Source organism: Carassius carassius, chromosome 3 (assembly GCF_963082965.1).
Source record: "Carassius carassius chromosome 3, fCarCar2.1, whole genome shotgun sequence".
NCBI classification, from domain to species: domain Eukaryota; kingdom Metazoa; phylum Chordata; class Actinopteri; order Cypriniformes; family Cyprinidae; genus Carassius; species Carassius carassius.
Window position 1 is genome coordinate 7,401,394 of NC_081757.1, and position 19,686 is coordinate 7,421,079.

The 19,686-nt window shown below is 36.3% G+C and overlaps 1 protein-coding gene across 1 annotated transcript; it reads left to right on the forward strand.

The window, feature by feature from the left end:
• Positions 1-525: 525 nt before the first annotated feature.
• LOC132113894 (succinate dehydrogenase assembly factor 2, mitochondrial) lies at positions 526-4,128 on the forward strand. Its single transcript, XM_059521941.1, has 4 exons — positions 526-849; positions 1,411-1,622; positions 3,386-3,495; positions 3,687-4,128. The coding sequence occupies exons 1-4, from the start codon at positions 823-825 to the stop codon at positions 3,812-3,814; spliced, it is 477 nt and encodes a 158-aa protein (XP_059377924.1). The 5' UTR covers positions 526-822; the 3' UTR covers positions 3,815-4,128.
• Positions 4,129-19,686: the final 15,558 nt, after the last annotated feature.

A 19,686-nucleotide genomic window follows, 5' to 3' on the forward strand; every position in this document is an offset into this window, starting at 1 on the left:
CAAAAAATGATAAATGGTGCCTTGCCAAGTAACTGATGTGCTGAGGATGAAGCACTAAAATGAAACTGGAAATAAAAAACGAAACGTAAATAAATTAATTTAATTGAACAAAATAGTAATATTTAAACAGCAAAGTATTAAAATGACAACAAATTATTAAGATAAAAGCTAATTCTGAATAAATATATGTAAAATAATAATAATACTAAAATAACTGCTACATTTTTTGTTAACTTTGTACACCCAGATTTAAGTCATTAGGACCTTTGTAATTTGTATTTTGGGGACAAACTGGAACTGTAGTTTTAGGCTTTGGGATGTAATTTAAGGTTGTCTTCAGACATTGAATATGTTTTGTGCTTATTTTGCGTATAATAAACGTAAAGCAAAGATAATTATTATGGGATTACTGTACATAATTAGTATCACTGTCCCTTTAAAAATTGATATACGCTGAAAATGACGTCCATCCGCTCGCACAAGCGCTCACTGAAATACATTCCCCGGAAAACAAAGACTAGCTTTCAAAGACTTCACCTTAATTAAACTCGCGCGTGTCAGCCCAGAGGTCAAGGACAAACATTAAGGTTAAAATACACACACGTCACGTCTGCACAACATGGAAACAAAGATCTATTAAAAGCAGCATTCAAATAATATTCAAATAAGAAAGCGATATTGACCTTCCCAACATGGCGCTCGCTGCACGGCGTTTCTTGCCTTGATGGTGAAACAGTTGCATAAACTCTCCTTAAAAAAAAAAAAAAACTGTCAGCCAAACACCTGATCAGCCACACATCGCTGAAAACACTCCACGATAACATGTTTTCAGCAACTATAGCACGAAAGGTATGTTTGTTTGCTTTTTCATTCAAATGTGGCGACAAGTTTTAAAGCTCACATTTGACCTCATGTATCTGAAATGAGATATCAAGGTCCTCTTTCTGCAGCCCATCATACTAATTTCATACAGCTAATGTATAACATACAAATAAACGCAGGGGTTTGGATAAATTGTTTAGTTGGATTGGATTTTTATCCTGTTGTCCTATGAGCAGCAAGGGCAGATTGGAGGACACTTACGCTAAAAGTGTACTTCATACACAAGCCACATTTTTTTGACTTTTATTTTTTTATACTAATTTAAAATATTAGTTTTTTTAGAATACAATGCTGGTTTATGAACATCTAATGTTACAGATTATTCACCTCTTGAGACTTTGTTTTGTACGTTTGTGTGCATATATATATGAACACACACACACACACACACACATATATATATATATATATATATATATATATATATATATGAACACACACTATATATATATATATATATATATATATATATATATATATATGAACAAACCAGGGTTATTATAGTAAACCAAAGTTATATATTTCCAGGTGGTTCATTCTGTTTGCTGGGCATCACTGCGTCCAGCTGTCAGCCCAGTGATTTCTCGGGGATACCGTGGTGATGCTCCAGAACCGACCATCATTGAGATCCCTCTGCCTCCGTGGCAGGAGAGGACTGGAGAGTCCCTGGAGATCAAGAAGAAGAGACTCCTGTACGAGAGCCGCAAGAGAGGCATGCTGGAGAACTGCATCCTTCTGAGGTCAGCAGGTCACGAACACATCTATATAAATGCCACCAACTCAACAGACAGCTTAACTTATTCTAGTCTTGGCATCAGCATATAATATTGTCTAAGGCCCGGTTTCACAGACAGGGCTTAGACTAAGCCAGGATTAGACCATAGATCAATTAGGACATTTAAGTCATTTTTATAAACATGCTTAGAAAAAAACATTACCGATGTGCATCTTAAAACTAAAAAGGCACTGATATATTTTTAAGATCAGTCAGTGTAAGTTTATTTCAGTGGAAACAGCTCAGACTTACATTTTAGTCTAGGACTAGTCTTAAGCCCTGTCTGTGAAACCAGGGGTAAGTGTATCTAAGTACATATTTCACATTGGGCCAGACAAGTTTTGACAGCTTTTTTCCCGTAATAAATGTAATAAACGTAAGAAATTTTTTCATTGTCTTTGTCTAATATTACAATTTGTATAATGATCTGAATCATTTAAGTGTGACAAATATGCAAAAAAAAAAAGGTTGCAAAAACCTTTTCATGGCACTATATATATAGATTAGATTCAACTTTATTGTCACTGCACATGTAAGGTACAAGGCAACGAAATGCAGTTCGCATCTAACCAGAAGTGCAATAAGCAGTAAGTACAGAATATACCAGGTCTACAATAACTATACAGATAAGTATTATGGACATAATTTACAGATTTTAAATACTATCAGCATGATATACAGATATGTGTACTATGAACATACTATACAGATGGATTATGTAAAAGTGTATGTACACTATAGGCAAAAGCGCCTCCCAGAGGGCAGGAGGTTAAACAGTCTGTGATCAGGGTGAGAGGAGTCCTTGAGAACGCTGCGAGCTAGTCGTAGACAGCGTTTCCTCTGGATGTCCTTAATAGCAGGAAGTGGTGTCCCTGTGATGCGTTGGGCAGTTTTCACCACCGTCTGCAGTGCCCTGCGGTCAGCCACTGAGCAGTTCCCATATGGCTGACCGCAAGGCACTGCCGAGGGTGGTGAAAACTGCCCTATACACACATATATATATGTGTGTGTGTAAATATATCTTGATGTATGAGAATAACTAAATTGGAAATAAAAATGGGCACAAACTATATACACAATAAAAACAAAAACTATTAGAAATGACAAGCACACAACAAAATTACTCCAATTAAAATGAAAAAAGAAGATATAAAATAATTAATAAAAAATATGAAAAAAGACTATAACAGTATCTCAGTGTGTGTGTGTATATATATATATATATATATATATATATATATATACATGTATATGTATATATATATATATATATATATATATATATATATATATATATATACATGTATACATATATAATAAGGTTCCATTTGTTAACACTGGTTAATGTATTAACTGAAATGACCTAACAATAAGCATTTGTCACAGTATTTATGAATTAATCTTTGTTGAAATAAGTTAATAAAATACTGTTCATTATTGGTTCATGTCTATTAAATAACATGAACAAATACAACGTTTGATTGTAATAATGTATTAGTGAATATTAATACTAAAGTAAATATAATAACTGTATTTTTCATTGTTAGTTCATGTTAACTAAAAGTTAGCTAATGTTGACAAATGGAACCTTATTGTAAAGTGCTACCATTATTATTCTTAATCATATTAACTTAAAAAAATTTTTAAAACCATAAATAAGCATAATATTTATTACTACATACTATGTAACTGCTCTGACTGTGATTTTTTTTTAAAATTTTTAACCAGCCTTTTTGCTAAGCAGTACCTGAACACAATGAGTGAATCTCAGTTAAAGCAGTATGACAGACTCATCAATGAACCCAGCAACGACTGGGACATCTACTACTGGGCAACAGGTATGTATGAACGGACAAACTAAACAGAAGAGATGAACAATGGTACACAGTTCAGGCATTCAGCTGAAATCTAAATCAAGACTTTGACTTGATTTCATCCATTGATTTTTTTCTTTGTAATAACATGCACTGGTTTATCACACACAATAAGACCAGGAATGTGTTTCTAAATACGGTCTTCCTCCCGTCAGAGGCTCAGCCAACACCTGATGTGTACCAGAGCGAGGTGATGGACATGCTCAAAGAGTTCGCCAAGAACAAGGACATGGAGCAGCGTCTAGATGCCCCTAATCTGGAATATCTGGACAAGAGCAGTTAAAACTCACCCTTCTGCCAGAGACTGTCATAGAGAAGCAGGACTGAGCTCATCCGAACAGGGCAGACACCTGAGACCTTTTCAAAAGTCATTTTAAAGGTTCCTGGGATTCAATATTACATTAGTGACTGTAAAATGCACATCATATATTGGACAGTTTGCATGTCATCATAAAAATCTGATCTTCTTGATTCATGTTAACATATACTTTAAATAAACTTACATTTTCTACATATGTACGTAAAAAATAAGTTCATTTAAAATGCCTATATATGTGTATGTGTGCAATTAATTTTAAATAAAATTATTTAATATTATCTCAAGATGTATTTGGACATTTATGTTAATTTTTCATAATTTAATTTTTCATTGCATTTCGTTTTTCATTAATGCAATGGCACGCAGATAGATAGATAGATAGATAGATAGATAGATAGATCGACAGATAGACAGATTGATAGATAGACACAGATAGATAGATAGATAGATAGATAGATAGATAGATAGATAGATAGATAGATAGATAGATAGATAGATAGATAGATCGACAGATAGACAGATAGACAGATCGACAGATAGACAGATCGATAGATAGACACATAGATAGACAGACAGATAGATAGATAGATAGATAGATAGATAGATAGATAGATAGATAGATAGATAGATTTTATTCTCCATCCAACTATGTTTTGGGATTGGTTCAAAGTCTAACGTGTATTGGAACTATCTCTACCAGTAGATGGCAGACTTTTCCTAGCTAATGAGATGAATGTAAAGAGATGTGCAGGGACTAATGCAGTTCCTCTCTGTTGAAACGCATCCAAGTATTTTGTCTTTGTCATCATCATCATCACACTCAAGCAGAGCGCTTCGCACCAAAACAGATCCGACACTGCCCTGAATGCTGAGGTACACAGACGCCAAAGGGCATCCCACGATTTGACGGCAGTGAGCTTGTAGTCATGACAGTTTTCGCCTTTAAGCGAGCGTTGTCCCAGATATGTGTCTGTACCTGTGTACCCTGCATTTCTGAAAATGACTAAACACAGCCGCTCTCACTGCTTAAAAGTACAGATAGCCTACCACTGGGCCGTTCTTCATTCAAATAATGGGTTCCAGAGTGAATACCAATAAATCACAATTTCTTAAGAAAAAGACAGATCATGGTTCTTCATTGGAATCGATGAATAACTTCCAACTTCAGTAGAACCTTTTTAATGCACAAAATGTTCTTTAGACCCAATGTGGTGAAAATCCAGCTTTTAACATTGTTTGCGTGTTTATCTGGTGGTTTCAATAGCACTGATAATATAGGCAAGCAATATTCATATTGTTTTACAGAAAATGTACAAATTCACTGTCTTGCTGTTATTTTAAGATAATGTATGCTATGCACATCATCCTAAATCCTGGACAGGAACATAAAGGGGAGGGTGAAATTGTCATATAGCTTTAGAAAAGAACTGCTAGAACTGTTGCCAAGCCATATAAAGCCACAGAAAAGGAAGAGGACATGGTGGAGGAAAAATGGAAAAATATACAAAGAAAAATTTGAAAAAAAAAAAAGGGCAGAATGTCAGTAAAAGGCAAACATACTGTATAGCTACAGTACTATGCTTAAAAGTTTGGGGTTGGTAAGATTTTTTTAATGAAATTAAAAAATAAAATTTGAAAGTCTTCAACGCTCATCAAGGCTGCATTTAATACTCTTAATTAATTAATTAATTAATTAATTAATTAAATTTAATTAATTTATTCCTGTAATGCAAAGCTGAATTTTCAGCATCATTACTCCAGTCTTCAGTGTCACATGATCCTTGTGTTAATAGCTCAAATAAATAGAACAAAGATTGAAAATAAACTAAATTATTCAAGTTTTTAGGCTTAGGTGTTCAGGTACAGAAAACCAATATGCATAGTCTTCACTGCAGTGTTTTAAATACACAGTGTAAACTACAAAGTAATTCAGTAAAGAGCAGTGAGTGATTTTCTCTCTTTAAAATTTTTGGATTAACATTAAGGACAGCGACAGCAGCTATACACTCACAGGCCACTTTATTAGGTACACCTGTTCAATTGCTTGGTAACACAAATGGCTAATCAGCCAATCACATTGGCAGCAAGTGCATTTAGGCATCTAGATGTGGTGAAGACGACTTGCTGAAGTTCAAACTGAGCATCAGAATGGGGAAGAAAAGGGATTTAAGTGACTTTGAATGTGGAAGGAAAAAGTGTGGAGACAAAAAAAATGCACAACCAACAGAGGGAACCGCAGCCTTATGAGGATTGTGAAGCGAAATTGATTCAAGAATTTGAGTGAACTTTACAAGAAATGGACTGAGGCTGGTGTCAAGGCATCAAGAGCCACCACACATAGATGTGTCAAGGAATTTGGATACAGTTGTCGTATTCCTCTTGTTAAGCCACTCCTGAGGCGTCTTACCTGGGCTAAGGAGAAGAAGAACTAGACTGTTGCCCAGTGGTCCAAAGTCCTCTTTTCAGATGAGAGCAAGTTTTGTATTTCATTTGGAAACCAAAGCCATAGTGTCTAAAGAAAGGGTGGAGAAGCTCAAAGCCCAAGTTGCTTGAAGTCCAGTGTTAAGTTTCCACAGTCTGTGATGATTTGGAGTGCAATGTCATCTGCTGGTGTTGGTCCATTGTGTTTTTGGAAAACCAAAGTCACTGCACACGTTTACCAAGAAATTTTGGAGCACTTCCTGCTTCCTTCTGCTGACCAGCATTTGTAGATGCTGATTTCATTTTCCAGCAGGATTTGGCACCTGCCCACACTGCCAAAAGCAACAAAAGTTGGTTAAATGACCATGGTGTTGGTGTGCTTGACTGGCCATAGAGACCCCATAGAGAATCTGTATTGTATTGTAAACAAGAGACCAAAAAATGCAGATGAGCTGAAGGCCACTGTCAAAGAAACCCGGGCTTCCATACCACCTCAGCAGTGCCACAAACTGATCACCTCCATGCCACGTCGAATTGAGGCCGTAATTAAAGCAAAAGAAGCCCCTACCAAGTATTGAGTACATGTACAGTAAATTCCAATTTCCAGAAGGCCAACAATTCACTAAAAAAATTTTTTTTTTTGAAGTATTCTAATTTAGTGAGATTGTGATTTGGTGGATTTTGGTTAAATGTGAGCTTAAATCATCACAATGAAAATAACCAAAGACTTAAACTACTTCAGTCTGTGTGCACTGAATTTATTTAATACACAAGTTTCACAATTTGAGTTGAATAACTGAAATAAATGAACTTTTTCATGACATTCTAATTCATTGAGAAGCACCTGTATATAATTACACTGTAACAAGGACACCTTAAAATAAAGTGTAACTTTAAAAGGCACTATAGTTAATTAAGATCATTATTATTATTTCTATAACAGTGGTTCTTAGTTTGCTTTTACACTGCACATAAAGTGGACACAGTACATTGTACACTTGTAAACAAAAATCATACCATCAATGTTAACATGACATAGGCTGAATTTGAAAATTTACCATTGTAAATGCAGAAACAACAGTAGAAGTGTGATTTATCACATTAATATACACGCAAAACCAACACTAAGATTCAGTTTAATAACAGCTGCATGTGGCTTCATTTTAGTCTGTGTCTGTCATTTAGTTAGTGTGTTTTTTTTTATTAAAAGTGTATAGTTTAGAGTTTGCTTGAATCTGTTTTATATCTTTGACCTGCATTCACATTGAAAAACATCTGAGACATTGTTGTTTTATAAAGGACACACTCAAATGTACTTCTGAGAGAGGGTGGTAGCTGGTAGCACACACACACACACACACACACACACACACACACACACACACACACGCACACCTCTCAGACAGAGAGACTGTGTGATACCTGGCTCACAGGTGAGCTCTGCCTTTATATAGCATTGAAAGGGCCTTCTGTGTGATCTCACTGACCTCTGCCATCTGTCTCTATGGAGATGAGGAGAAATGGAGCCGGCCAGAGCTGCTGCGTAACACGTCCACATATAACCACTGAAGACATCTACACTGCAGCCCAACCCACCAACACAACAAAAACATGCACATAAAAGTGTTATCTGAAGGTTGGGTGCTGTGTAGGTTTTTGCAGAAATATTCACCATGTTCTGAGAGCTGCATAAAAAAAAAAAAAAAAAGATATTTTAGCCACAAGAATTCTTCATGCTTTTTCCATTGCATAATGTGCATGGTACAGGGTTATCACTAAATAAAACTAAAAGCATAAAATATTTAATAACTTCAAACAAAAGAAACGTTAAATGAAATAAACTTAAATTAAAAAATATATATATAAATGAATAAACCTATTTTATTTCAGCTATAGTTGACAAGGCAATATTTCTAATTTTCATTTTGTTTAACATAAAGTAGTAAAATAAGTAAAACTGAAATTTGTATAACTGAAAGAAACACACACACACACACACACACACAAACTCAAACGAATACAAAAGACTAAAAACACAATTAAATCACAAAAAAATTACTAAAATTAGTGAAAACAGGAAATATAAATATAGAATATAAAATAAATTTCAAAATACTTACAAAAATATAGTAGAATAACAATGATGCTAAAATAACACAGGCATGGTATACATTAATTATTATATATTTAAGTAATACCGCGCCTCTGTATGGAGATTAATCAAGGCATGTGGAAGGCATTACTGTATGTTTAATGTAAACTAAAACCACAAAAAACAAAAACAAAAAAAATGTCCTCAAATTAAAATTAAATGGATAAATAAAATTAAAACTGAAATAATGCATAGAAAATGACTAATGAAAATGGCAAAAACACAATAAAATTAGTAAAATCTAAATTAAATGGAAAATATAAAATGTAAAATGCAAAAAATACAAATATTTATAAAAAACTGGTATATGATACTAAGATAACACTGAATCAGGGAATATGCCATATTTAATTTGACTTAAATGCAAATTAAAGAATATCAAAAAGGTATAATATATTACAATCTAATTAGTGAAGTACAAATAGAGCACCAACATTATTGATTTCACCGACAGTAAAATGATTAATTAATTAGACGTGAAAAAGAATGGATGAGTGTCTTTTGACCTTGCACCAAGATGACTGATGCTTTCTCCTACTGCAGACCACTGATGTCAACTATATGCAAAATAAAAAGCTCTATTTGAAGTTTGAGTTAAAGGGTTAGTTCACCCCAAAATGAAAATTAGCCCATAAATAACTCTGAAGTCATCCTAGATGCATATGGCATTTTTCTATCAGAATAATCCAGTCTGAGTTATAAAAAAAATGTGTTTGATCTTTCAAGCTTTTTCATGGCACTCAGTAGGTGTTGTATGCATCAGTCCAAAAAAGTTAAATAAAAAGCGCCCATTTAAAAACAAGAAGGAAAGGCACAGATCTAATGTCCAGAGGTATGCTGTTCCACAGTCTGGGACAGGCTACAGAAAAAGCCTGATACCCCTTTAAATTTCAAGCAAAAGCAAGGTATATGCAAGAAAAGTTTATCAGAGGATCTGAGAGAGCAAGAGGATTGCTCATAGCTGAGAAGTTCAGACAAATATGATGGGGCTAGATCATTTAATGCTTTATAGACAAATAATATAATTTTAAAATGGATCCTATGCTGCACCTTCAACCATTGAGATGCTAGGACAGGAGAAATGCTTTCTCTTCTCTTAGTACCAGTCAGAATCCTCGTGGCTGTGTTCTGGACCAACTGCAAGTGATTCAGCGATGAATGATTGAAACCCATATAAAGCACATTGCAATAATCAAGTCTGGAAGTGATGAAGGCATGAGTAACTATCTCCAAGTCCTTGAGCATATATTTTAATTTGACTATTTGCCTTAGTTGAAAGAAGCTGCTCTTCACCACAGCACTTATCTGTTTTTCAAAATTTATATCAGTGTCAAAAATCAAACCTAAGTTTTTTGCAAAAGAATGAATACTTGATGACATTGAATCTAGATTAATAGTGATATCAGAGACAGCACCTGGGGGTCCAATGACAACAATCTCAGTTTTGCTCTCATTTAGTTGAAGAAAGTTTCTGCCAGTCCAGCCTTTTAAGGGGTCATATGATGTGATTTCAAGTTTTCCTTTCTTATTGGAGTGTTACAAGCATAGATAAGATCCCTGAAGTTGCGAAGACTAAAGACTCAAAACCAAAGAGATATTCTTTATCAAAATTAAGACTTTGCCACGGCCCCCTAAAATGGCTCATTCAAACACGCCCCCACATGTCTACGTCACAATGTGGGAATATTTGCATAATGCCGCCCAAATGCTCTTGCAAAGAAAGAAGATGTGGTTTCAGTAACCGCAGTTAGTGTTGAAGCAGCCATGTCAGGGAGATGCTGTGTGTCTTTATTTTATTTGGCCTTCCGAAAGTAGATGGATTTAGGAATCTATAAAATTGAAGTTTTTTAAGATTAAAGACTTTAAGATTACTTACAACAGAACACCAACGCATTTTATGGACGACCATTTAATTGTAATTCTAAGTAATTCTGACTTTGCTACGACAAACTGGCGCTTCTGAATCAGTTACTGGAAGTATGTTTTGTTATTAGTTTAAGTGTTTGCTATTGATTATTTAAATGCAGAGTTTTGCACTTTGTATGTCACTCAATTTCCAACGAGTGCTTATGTTGTTCAACCAATCACAATGCACTGGGTCAGTTGGCCAATCAGAGCAGACTGCGCTTGTCGGAAGGAGGGACTTTGTAAAAAACGATACGTTTGAGAAAGGCTGGGCATAGAGGACCTACTGTACAATAATGTACTGTACACCAAACACACAAAATAATGATCTTTAAAAAAGCATCATATGACCCCTTTAATATCTTCAAAGCAATTAAAAAGGTCAGAATAAGAGTGATCAGAGCTAAGAGGAATGTAGATCTGAGTATCGTCAGCATAAAAATGATATGAAATATTATATTTCCTCATGATCGGACCCAAGGGGAGCATATACAAACAAAATAAGATAGGCCCCAAGAGGGACCTCTGAGGTACCCCATAGGTGAAAGGAGAAGGAGCAGAAGGAGAGGACGAGTTTCCAATCATCACCTTAACTGATCTATCAGAGAGGTATGATAAGAACCAATCCAGTGCCGTTCCCCTAACGCCAACTTCATCCCGAAAATGTAGGAAAAAAGGTAGCATGATCAACTGAATCAAATGCAGAACTAAGATCGAGTAGCATTAAAATAGCAGATCTACTGGAGTCCAAAGCAAGAAGTAGATTGTTTGACACCTTAAGCAATAGAGGCGTAGTGCTATGATGGTCTCTAAGACCAGACAGAAATGTATCTAAAAAAAATTTTTATTAAAAAAATGAAGATAAATGATTAAAAACAATTTTCTCAAAATTTTTTGACAGGAATGGCAACTTAGAAATAGGGCTTAAGTTATTAAGATTGGTTTAAAATTTAGCTTCTTAAGAAGAGGCGTGATCACTGCACATTCGAAGCATATAGGAACATGGCCACTGTCTGAGGATCTGTTTATAATAGCCAATACACTAAGGCTAATAGTATCCAGGACCTCTTTAAAGAGTCGAGTGGGGATAAAATCCACAGTAGAAGTGGTAGGCTTAATCTTGTGAACTATATCGCCCAGCTCAGAAAGAGATATTGGTTCAAACTAGGGGTGCACCGAAATTTCGGCCGCCGAAAATCTTCGGCCGAAATGGCATTATTGGTTTCGGGCCGAAAGAAAAAAAACAGCCGAAAACGTAAACCGAAAATGAATGTCACCCGCCCCTCCCATCCGTGCGCAAGCGCTTAGGTTTCACTCACGGTCGAGCTGTTATCACGCATCTGCCTATCAAAGATTAAGCATGTCAAAGGGCTGTCACAATCAAAAGAAGCTTTTCACAAAAGCTGCACAATCGATCGGACCAACCAACCAACACAAGTTTCGAAAACGAAAATAGGGTATCGATTTTAACGGCCATCTTTTGGAGTGCGTCCAGCTCGCCACTATACGCTCGCAGCGAACGCACGTCACACAGCAACTGCAGGTTCTGACACACACACACACACACACACACACACACACACAGCCTATTAGTGCATAATATCAATGTAGCCTTCAGTAATGTTTTTCATTGATGTTCTGGCAGTCCACATTGCTGACTTGTGCGCGTCTCAAGCGCCCTCTTTACGTTCGCCCTAATGCCTGTTTAGTTGTCGGTGGATTTGCCTATATTTGGCGTTGAAAAATGGATCAACGCCAAATATAGGCAATTTACTAACGATTCAATGAACACTTTGCCTATGTCTCAAAAATCGAACAGGATTTTTTTTTCACAAAAGTGACAGCCCTATACAAGAGCCCTATATATTTTCATTTCGGTGCATCACTAGTTCAAACCATTCAAAAAAAGCATGGCAAGTGAGTGGTTCAGAGGTTAAGACTGCACATTGTAACAGTAGACCATATGGCGTCCACCTTTCCCATAAAAAATGTAGGAATGCTGCACAGGTCTCACAGGAGTACTGACCAGACCAAAAATGTTAGCAGGAGAAAAAAATAGTATTTAACGTATATTAAACAGAATTTTTTGATTGTGTGAATTTTTAAAAAATATTAATTCAGAAAGATATTCCTTTCTTACATTCCTGTCTGAAAGCTCGTATATTACTATTTATCCAAGGTTCTGACCTTCGTTTGGGTTTTAAAACTTTAAAAGGAGCAACAGAAACTAAAACACAAGAGCAGGCATTATTAAAAAGCGTTATTTCTTCTTTTCCAAGATCTGAGTCAGGAAGTTTTAACACACTTTCAGACAGAGAATAGAAGGCCTCAGAGAAAAGACTGGCTGGATCAGAGGTGACAATACAAAAAAAAAAAAAAAAGACTGTGAGTAAAATGATTTCTGAACTGGACCAGACATTGCGATATTAAAAAGAATAGGCAGACATATCAACATTATGTACAGAAATTCCATAAGATAAGATCAGATCAGATCAGATGGTCATGAGTAGTGCCAGAAATACGCTGTGTAAGATTAAGATTAAATGAGCTGAATAAAGTCCCTAACCATTGGCTTGGAGGGGCAGCAGACATGAATATTAAAATCAAAGAGAATAATTACACTGTCCTTAGAAGGCACAATGTTTGAAAGAAAACCAGCAAAGTGCTGAATAAAACCTTGTCATACAAATTATTGGACAAGGCAACTGTAACTGGAGTAATTGAACTTCAAATGTATTATAATGATCTGTAGGCAGTGCTCGCCTGGTGGCACTTAAAAATGTTTCTAAATACCCGTGCCAAAGCTCCAAGAACTAAGAAAAACTGACAGTCATTTGGGGAAAGTTCAATTAAAGGATCCAACTCACAGCTGCGAAGCCAGTTCTCCGATATAAATAACAGTGGATAATACACATGCCTTTGGTTTGAGAGACCCGGGTTCGAATACACTGTGAGACACCAATGTGTCCCTGAGCAAGACACTTAACCCCTAGCTGCTCCAGAGGCGTGCAACCTCTGACATAATTAGCAATTGTAAGTTGCTTTGGATAAAAGCGTCAGCTAAATGAATAATGTAATTTCCTCAGGGCATATGATTGATGGCTTCGCATCCAGTGACCAGAGATTTCGTAGATTAGCGCCTCTTTTGATGATCCGCGTGATCCACGCTGTAGTGCAAACAGATGTAGCCACATCTGGCAGGATAGGCAGTAGGCCGGTGTAACAGGGGATCGTAGTGCGTAGTGTTCACCTCCCGGAGCAGTTAAAGACACTTTTATTTAAGGATGGGCGGTTTTTATTTCACTACTTTTGGACTGAAGCTCTGCAACACCCACTGAGTACCATGAAACGGCTTGAAAGATCAAAGACAATTTTTAATATAACTATGACTGGATTCGTCTTAGGGGTGTGCTGATCACGATTGGCCGATCGTTATGCGTATTTCGTCAGTAAAGCCGGTTCTCTAATCAGCGGTGAATTAGAGGTACCTGATGGAATTTACTGCTGATTAGAGAACCTGCTTTACTGACGAGATGCGCATTAACGATTGGCCGATCGTGATCGGAGCACCCCTAATTCGTCTGAAAGAAGAAAGTCATATACATCTAGGATACCTTGAGGCCCAGGGTGAGTAATTTATGGCCTAATTTTCATTTTTGGGTGAACTAACCCTTTAAAGTGAATTGCTTTCAATCATGATGTGTTAAGGTGCCATCATTCCCTGTGAGACCTGCTGCTGAGAGCCAGTCACCGCAAGAACATACTGATGGTGATGTGGATGACTGAGGTGATTGTTCTTGTTAGAGAACCACATGAGGAAATGTGTTTCATGTGAAGTTGTACTTCTGAGACTCTGTAATGCTGTTATTGTAGGATGGAAATTGCATGTTGACAAAACTAACTTTTCTGTAAAACTTGTGTATGGATCCACCCGCAGGCCCAAAAAGTGGAATCCAGTGGCCTGGTCAAAGGTTTAATGGATATTCCGTCTTTTACTTGCGCTTGTGAATTTATCAGGATTTAGTTAAAATTTTAGTCTAGCTCTCTGTACAATCTGACTCCAATTTCACATGATCATTACATTTAGGCAATAGTTCTATCAAAAGCTGAGCACAGATATGGATTGTTTATTAATTTAGATATTTGAGTATTCTGGAAATCCCAAACTTTCAATTCTTCGTTCATTAGGGACCAGGAATCAATAGGAATTACACTGATAGTGAACGCATGGATACAAACTCATCAGTGCTGAATCCTATAACCACGAGAGCTACACCGTGTTAAGTCAGCGACAGTCAGAAATCTAAAGCACCTAATGGTGTTCCCCATGGCTCATCCATTGGTGCTGCAGTATGATCTGTCCTGAACGCAGATTTGCGGAAATACCATTAGACATTAACCTACTTGAAAAATTATTACAGAAGAGGTCAGAATAGATCAAATATATCTATTTATTATTAGTCAGGTAAAACTGTATCATGCCAATTACATAATGAAATGATTAGAAACCAATTTATAAAAGATAATGAAATTGTGAATCACATTGTAACCTCATGGCAATTCTATGCTTCTGTACATGGTTCACTGTAACTATATGGAAAATAGCCAAGTGTTCCGTGCAGGAGACAAACAAATTTAACATAATCACACATGTAACAATTATCCTAATTTAACACAAGACACACGGTCTAGAATGCATAGCATCAACAACCTTTTACCTAAGTATCTAAAAGAAAACTTACAGCAAAGTTATCGTGTTTTAAAGAATAAACTTAACTAGCCTATGTGCACATCTAGTAGCACAAACAACTATATAGTGTGCTCTATGGGCACAATGTGTTTAACACAATTACATTTTTTAATCATACCTGACAGCAGAGAGACACACAGCAGCGAGAGTACTGGTGCAGAGCTCCAGAGACTCTCACACACTGCATGGGGGGTTTTCTCACTACAGATTCCCAAAGTAATGCTTGTCATTTCCCTTTCATACAAGGAAATCTTCAAATCAGTTGTAAAAAACATAAAAACCTTTTGCTTTGTTAGGTTCTCGTGACCCCAGGATTGCACCTGGCCAGAGATAGGAAAACATTCTCACAGACCCTAAAGTGGGACACACACCTTCCTCAGCAGAACACAATTCTACAAAAGTTTTCAATATTTTTAATAATACAAGTCACTACTGTGAAATTGAGACCATTTTACCAATCGCACAGAGACCTTTAAAATTATACCAAACATGAAGTGGAAAAAACAACATATTTGCAAGATATGGCATGCCATATGCATATTCTTGCTTTTAGGGGAGAAGTGTGAGAGTTTAGAGGCAGGAGGAGAGAGGAGAGGGAGGAACGGAGATAGGTGTTGTTTGCTCTCTTTGAAGATTTTCTGCTCTAGATCAGTTTTATTGTTTTATGGTTTTGTGTGTGGCATGGAATCTGTTGTGTGTTCCTGAATTTTGGCTTCATGAGGAGTTAATTTCTTAAGGAAATAATTTCAATCCTTTCACTTGTAATGACAAGTTTGGGATTCAAGTAGAAATGTGAGAAGTTTGCATCATTGTAGAACACTACCAAAATTTCCAACTATTTCAACTTTTTCACTTGAAAATGTTTCAAAAATGTAAATTTTAAAAAACTATAATCTAATTGACTGTACAAGTCATTTCTACTGATATGTGATGACTTACTGATCAAACAATTTTTTACAGTATTGCTGCGGACATATTTTGTCCCACAAAGCATTTTAATAGGCCAATCAATCAATCAATCAATCAATCAATCAATCAATCCATGCAATTATACACAAGTTTTTTTTCTGTTGGTTTATCAGATCCAGTTTTGAGAATGAGAAATATTAAAATCACATGAAAGACAAAAGCACAAAAAAGTCACTACAGCTACTACTAGAATAAAACTGATCGAATAATTTCGAAATGTGATAGCATACGATTTGAGGTAATACTTAATGCTTAAAAGTATTATAATAGTTCACCCAAAAACAAAAATTATTTATTATCTTATTTTCTTCTACCCAATGTAAAAGAAGATATTTTAAAGAATTTTGGGGTCAAACAAGATTGAACCCCATTGACTTTTTACTGTAAGGACAAAAACATTTCTTGAAATATCTTCCTTTAAATGGAAGGAAGAAAGGCAAACAAGTTTGGAAGAACGTGAGTAAATGATGACAGAATGCTTGTTTTGTTTTACATGAAATATCCAGTTAGAAGTTTGTTCAACTCACTAAACCCACATATGAGCAATACTAACAGCGAGCACAGCTAACTACTTCCGATCTAAACAGCGTCTCCAAGGTTTCTGGCAGCCCTCTTCATGGAGCTCTACACATCAGCTTGTGGGCGTCTACTCAAGACAAGTTAAAAACAGCTTCTGCACTAACCAGCATCTTGTGTGCAAACGCTTTACATAAATGTTCAGTATCCATGGAGAAACCATTATGCAATTGTGTTTATTGCACCAGTGATTGGCTGCGTCTCCACCTGTCTGTTTCCCTTGGTCACTTCTCAAAACTTCTCATTTGTTTTTGTGTACACAATCTGCTTGCCTATACACACACACACACACACCTGTGGATTTAAGGGTAATAGTGTTGAAAGCACGAGGCAGATTTATGCATTTGCCTACAGCTTGTTTGGTGTGTGGATCAGCGTTTCGCCCCCACACATCTCTATGACATGTTCCTGTCATCCTCCACCCTGGCAAACATGTGCGTGGTCTGTGTTTGAGTCGTGACAGCTGTGTATTTCATCGTTTGCCCTCTTCTCTCTCAAAATTGCTCCTCTATTCCTCTCCATCCACAAATATGCAACTCTCTTTGCTTGGATTGCTGGAGTAAACTGCGTTAATTTTCCTCTAGTGCACACTAAACACACAACAGAGTCAGATGTGAGTGACCACATGGCAAACCCAAGGTTTTGACAATTGCCTCTCCATGTGCAACACCTAAAATCAACATTAAATCAGAATGGACAAGACGTTCTTGATCTTATTGAGCATAATTCATCAGTGAACGTTATTCCACAGAAAGAAAGAATATTTCTGGAATAACATGCATTTAATCACCTCTAAAATTATTTTTCTTTTTTATTTGATGAATGGTTCTACTTTTCAACTCCTTTTCTTTAACTACTTGTCTCCATTCTGTTATAGATGCCCAGTTTTCATGATCTAAAACCTAATTTACTAGACAAATACTGCATAGTATTTCAGCTTTGGATGCACAATGGGTTCTTATAATCTTCTCATGAACAAAATCATCTGATATTTTTATGATTTTAATTATTTTTCCTAGACAATAAAATCAAATAGAAACATTTATTGCATCTTTGATTTGTCTCCTAAGAAAATTAATCCAGCAATCTCACGTGTGTCCTTGAGATCTGGCTCAGATTTGCCAAAGACTGCATTCAAAGTCTAAACAAAAGAATAAACTCAACCATTTCTCATTAAAGTCTTCCAAGAACAAATGATCTGAGCTTCACTCTGTCAATTGTTTTCTCATTTGTGCCTGATTTTACTTTCAAGAAATTTAAGGAGAAAATCTTTCTCGAAAGTCAATTGCCAAATTTGGACATTATTTATTTCTCATGGGGATGTAAACGCTTTCATCGCTTACAGGGGTTAATTTGTGATTTTATTGCTTTTATTACTAAACAACTGAGTATTCACAATGAAGGTTGGAATTTGAACTTATTCAACCCCAATTGAATTCGCATTCATTTTATTCCATAATTTGAAAAATGTCCAAATAAAAAAAATATTCACAAAATGTAGACTGAATCTGTATTTTTATCAGTCCGTCCAGCATTTTCACAACCCATTTTACTTCCATAAAGTGAGAAATTTTCAAATACAGCCCAACAAAATATTCACAAAATCTAGGATCTTCCCTTCTACTTTGCAACCCATTTTATCTCAATAATTTGACAAATTTGTTATTAAAACTACAGACTTTTCACAGAATGTAAGATGGAATTTGATTTCATCAATTTACTCATCGACTGGATTGTGAAAAATTATGTGATAGTTCATTAAAAATGTATAGTTTCCCATGATTTACTCACCCTCAAGCCATCCTAGGTGTATGTGACGAATACAATTGTAGTTTTATTTAAAAAAAAAATTCCTGGCTCTTCCAAGCTTTATAATGGCAGTGAATGGGTGTTGAGATTTTGAAGACCAATAAAGTGCATCCATCCATCATAAAAAATACTCCACACACCTGAGGGGGGTTAATAAAGATCTCCTGGAGTGATGCATTTGTGTTATAATATAAAAAATATCCATATTTAAAACCTTTAAACCGTAATCTCTATCTGTCTAACTGTCGTACCTACCTTCACGAGAGTGGTGTTACAGTGGATGATGTAGGTTTAGTGTAAGCTTCAGTGCAGAATATGCTAGTCTTGCGAGAAGCAAGTTTTCTTTTCGAACAACGGAAAACCAGTCTCCCCCTGTGCTTATATCGAAAATATTATATTGGTTTTTTTTTCTAATTTGTGACTGTTTTTCTTTGCTCTCTCGTCTGCGCTTTCAAAGTTCGTCACATCTCAGTGAAACTTACGCTAGACATACGTCCAACCTCTCTTGGGAACGTGCGAACCACAGTTATTGGAAGCTAGAGACTAAAGTTTATAAAGTTTAAATATAGATATTGTTCTTACACAAACACACTGATTTGCTTCAGAAGGCTTTTATTATCCCCCTGGAGCCATGTGGAGCTCTTTTTGTGATAGATGGATGCACTTTTTTGAACTTCAAAATCTCAACACCCATTCAATGATATTATAAAGCTTGGCAGAGCTAGTAATTATATATATATATATATATATATATATATATATATATATATATATATATATATATATGTGGCGAGTGGGGCGGGGCCGAGGGATGTGGGAACACGAGTGAGGCCGGTGGAGTGATTGGGAAATCCGCTACACCTGCGACCCACCACCGGTCTTGAGTCCCACAGAGGAGATGGAAGGATATAAAACTGGAGCGACGACAGTGAAGGACGAGAGAGGACCAGGCCTGGGTTTTTAGTTGTGTTTTGGTTTTTATTTGAGCATAACAGTCGTCCGTAAGGGGCTGGTGCGCTGTTTTGTGTTTATTTTGTATTATTAAAATGTTGTTTGATTGTCCGCCGGTTCCCGCCTCCTTCTTCCGGATGAATAGGAAGTTTTAAATCATTACAGTGGTGCCGAAGCCCGGGAGAAGGAGGGACGCGCTGCTGAAGATCCCGCAGGCGAGGAGGATGCCGCCATGGACGCTCGAGGCGGTGGACTGGACCGAGTTGCCGGAGACGGGCGAGCTCGCTGCCGACCGCCCACGAT

Excerpts from the sequence above, each read along its gene's own strand:
- LOC132113894 (XM_059521941.1), top strand. The coding sequence starts at position 823 with ATGTTTTCAGCAACTATAGCACGAAAG. Across the intron at positions 850-1,410 it reads CAGCAACTATAGCACGAAAG|GTGGTTCATTCTGTTTGCTG; the intron begins GTATGTTTGTTT and ends ATATATTTCCAG. Across the intron at positions 3,496-3,686 it reads CATCTACTACTGGGCAACAG|AGGCTCAGCCAACACCTGAT; the intron begins GTATGTATGAAC and ends TCCTCCCGTCAG.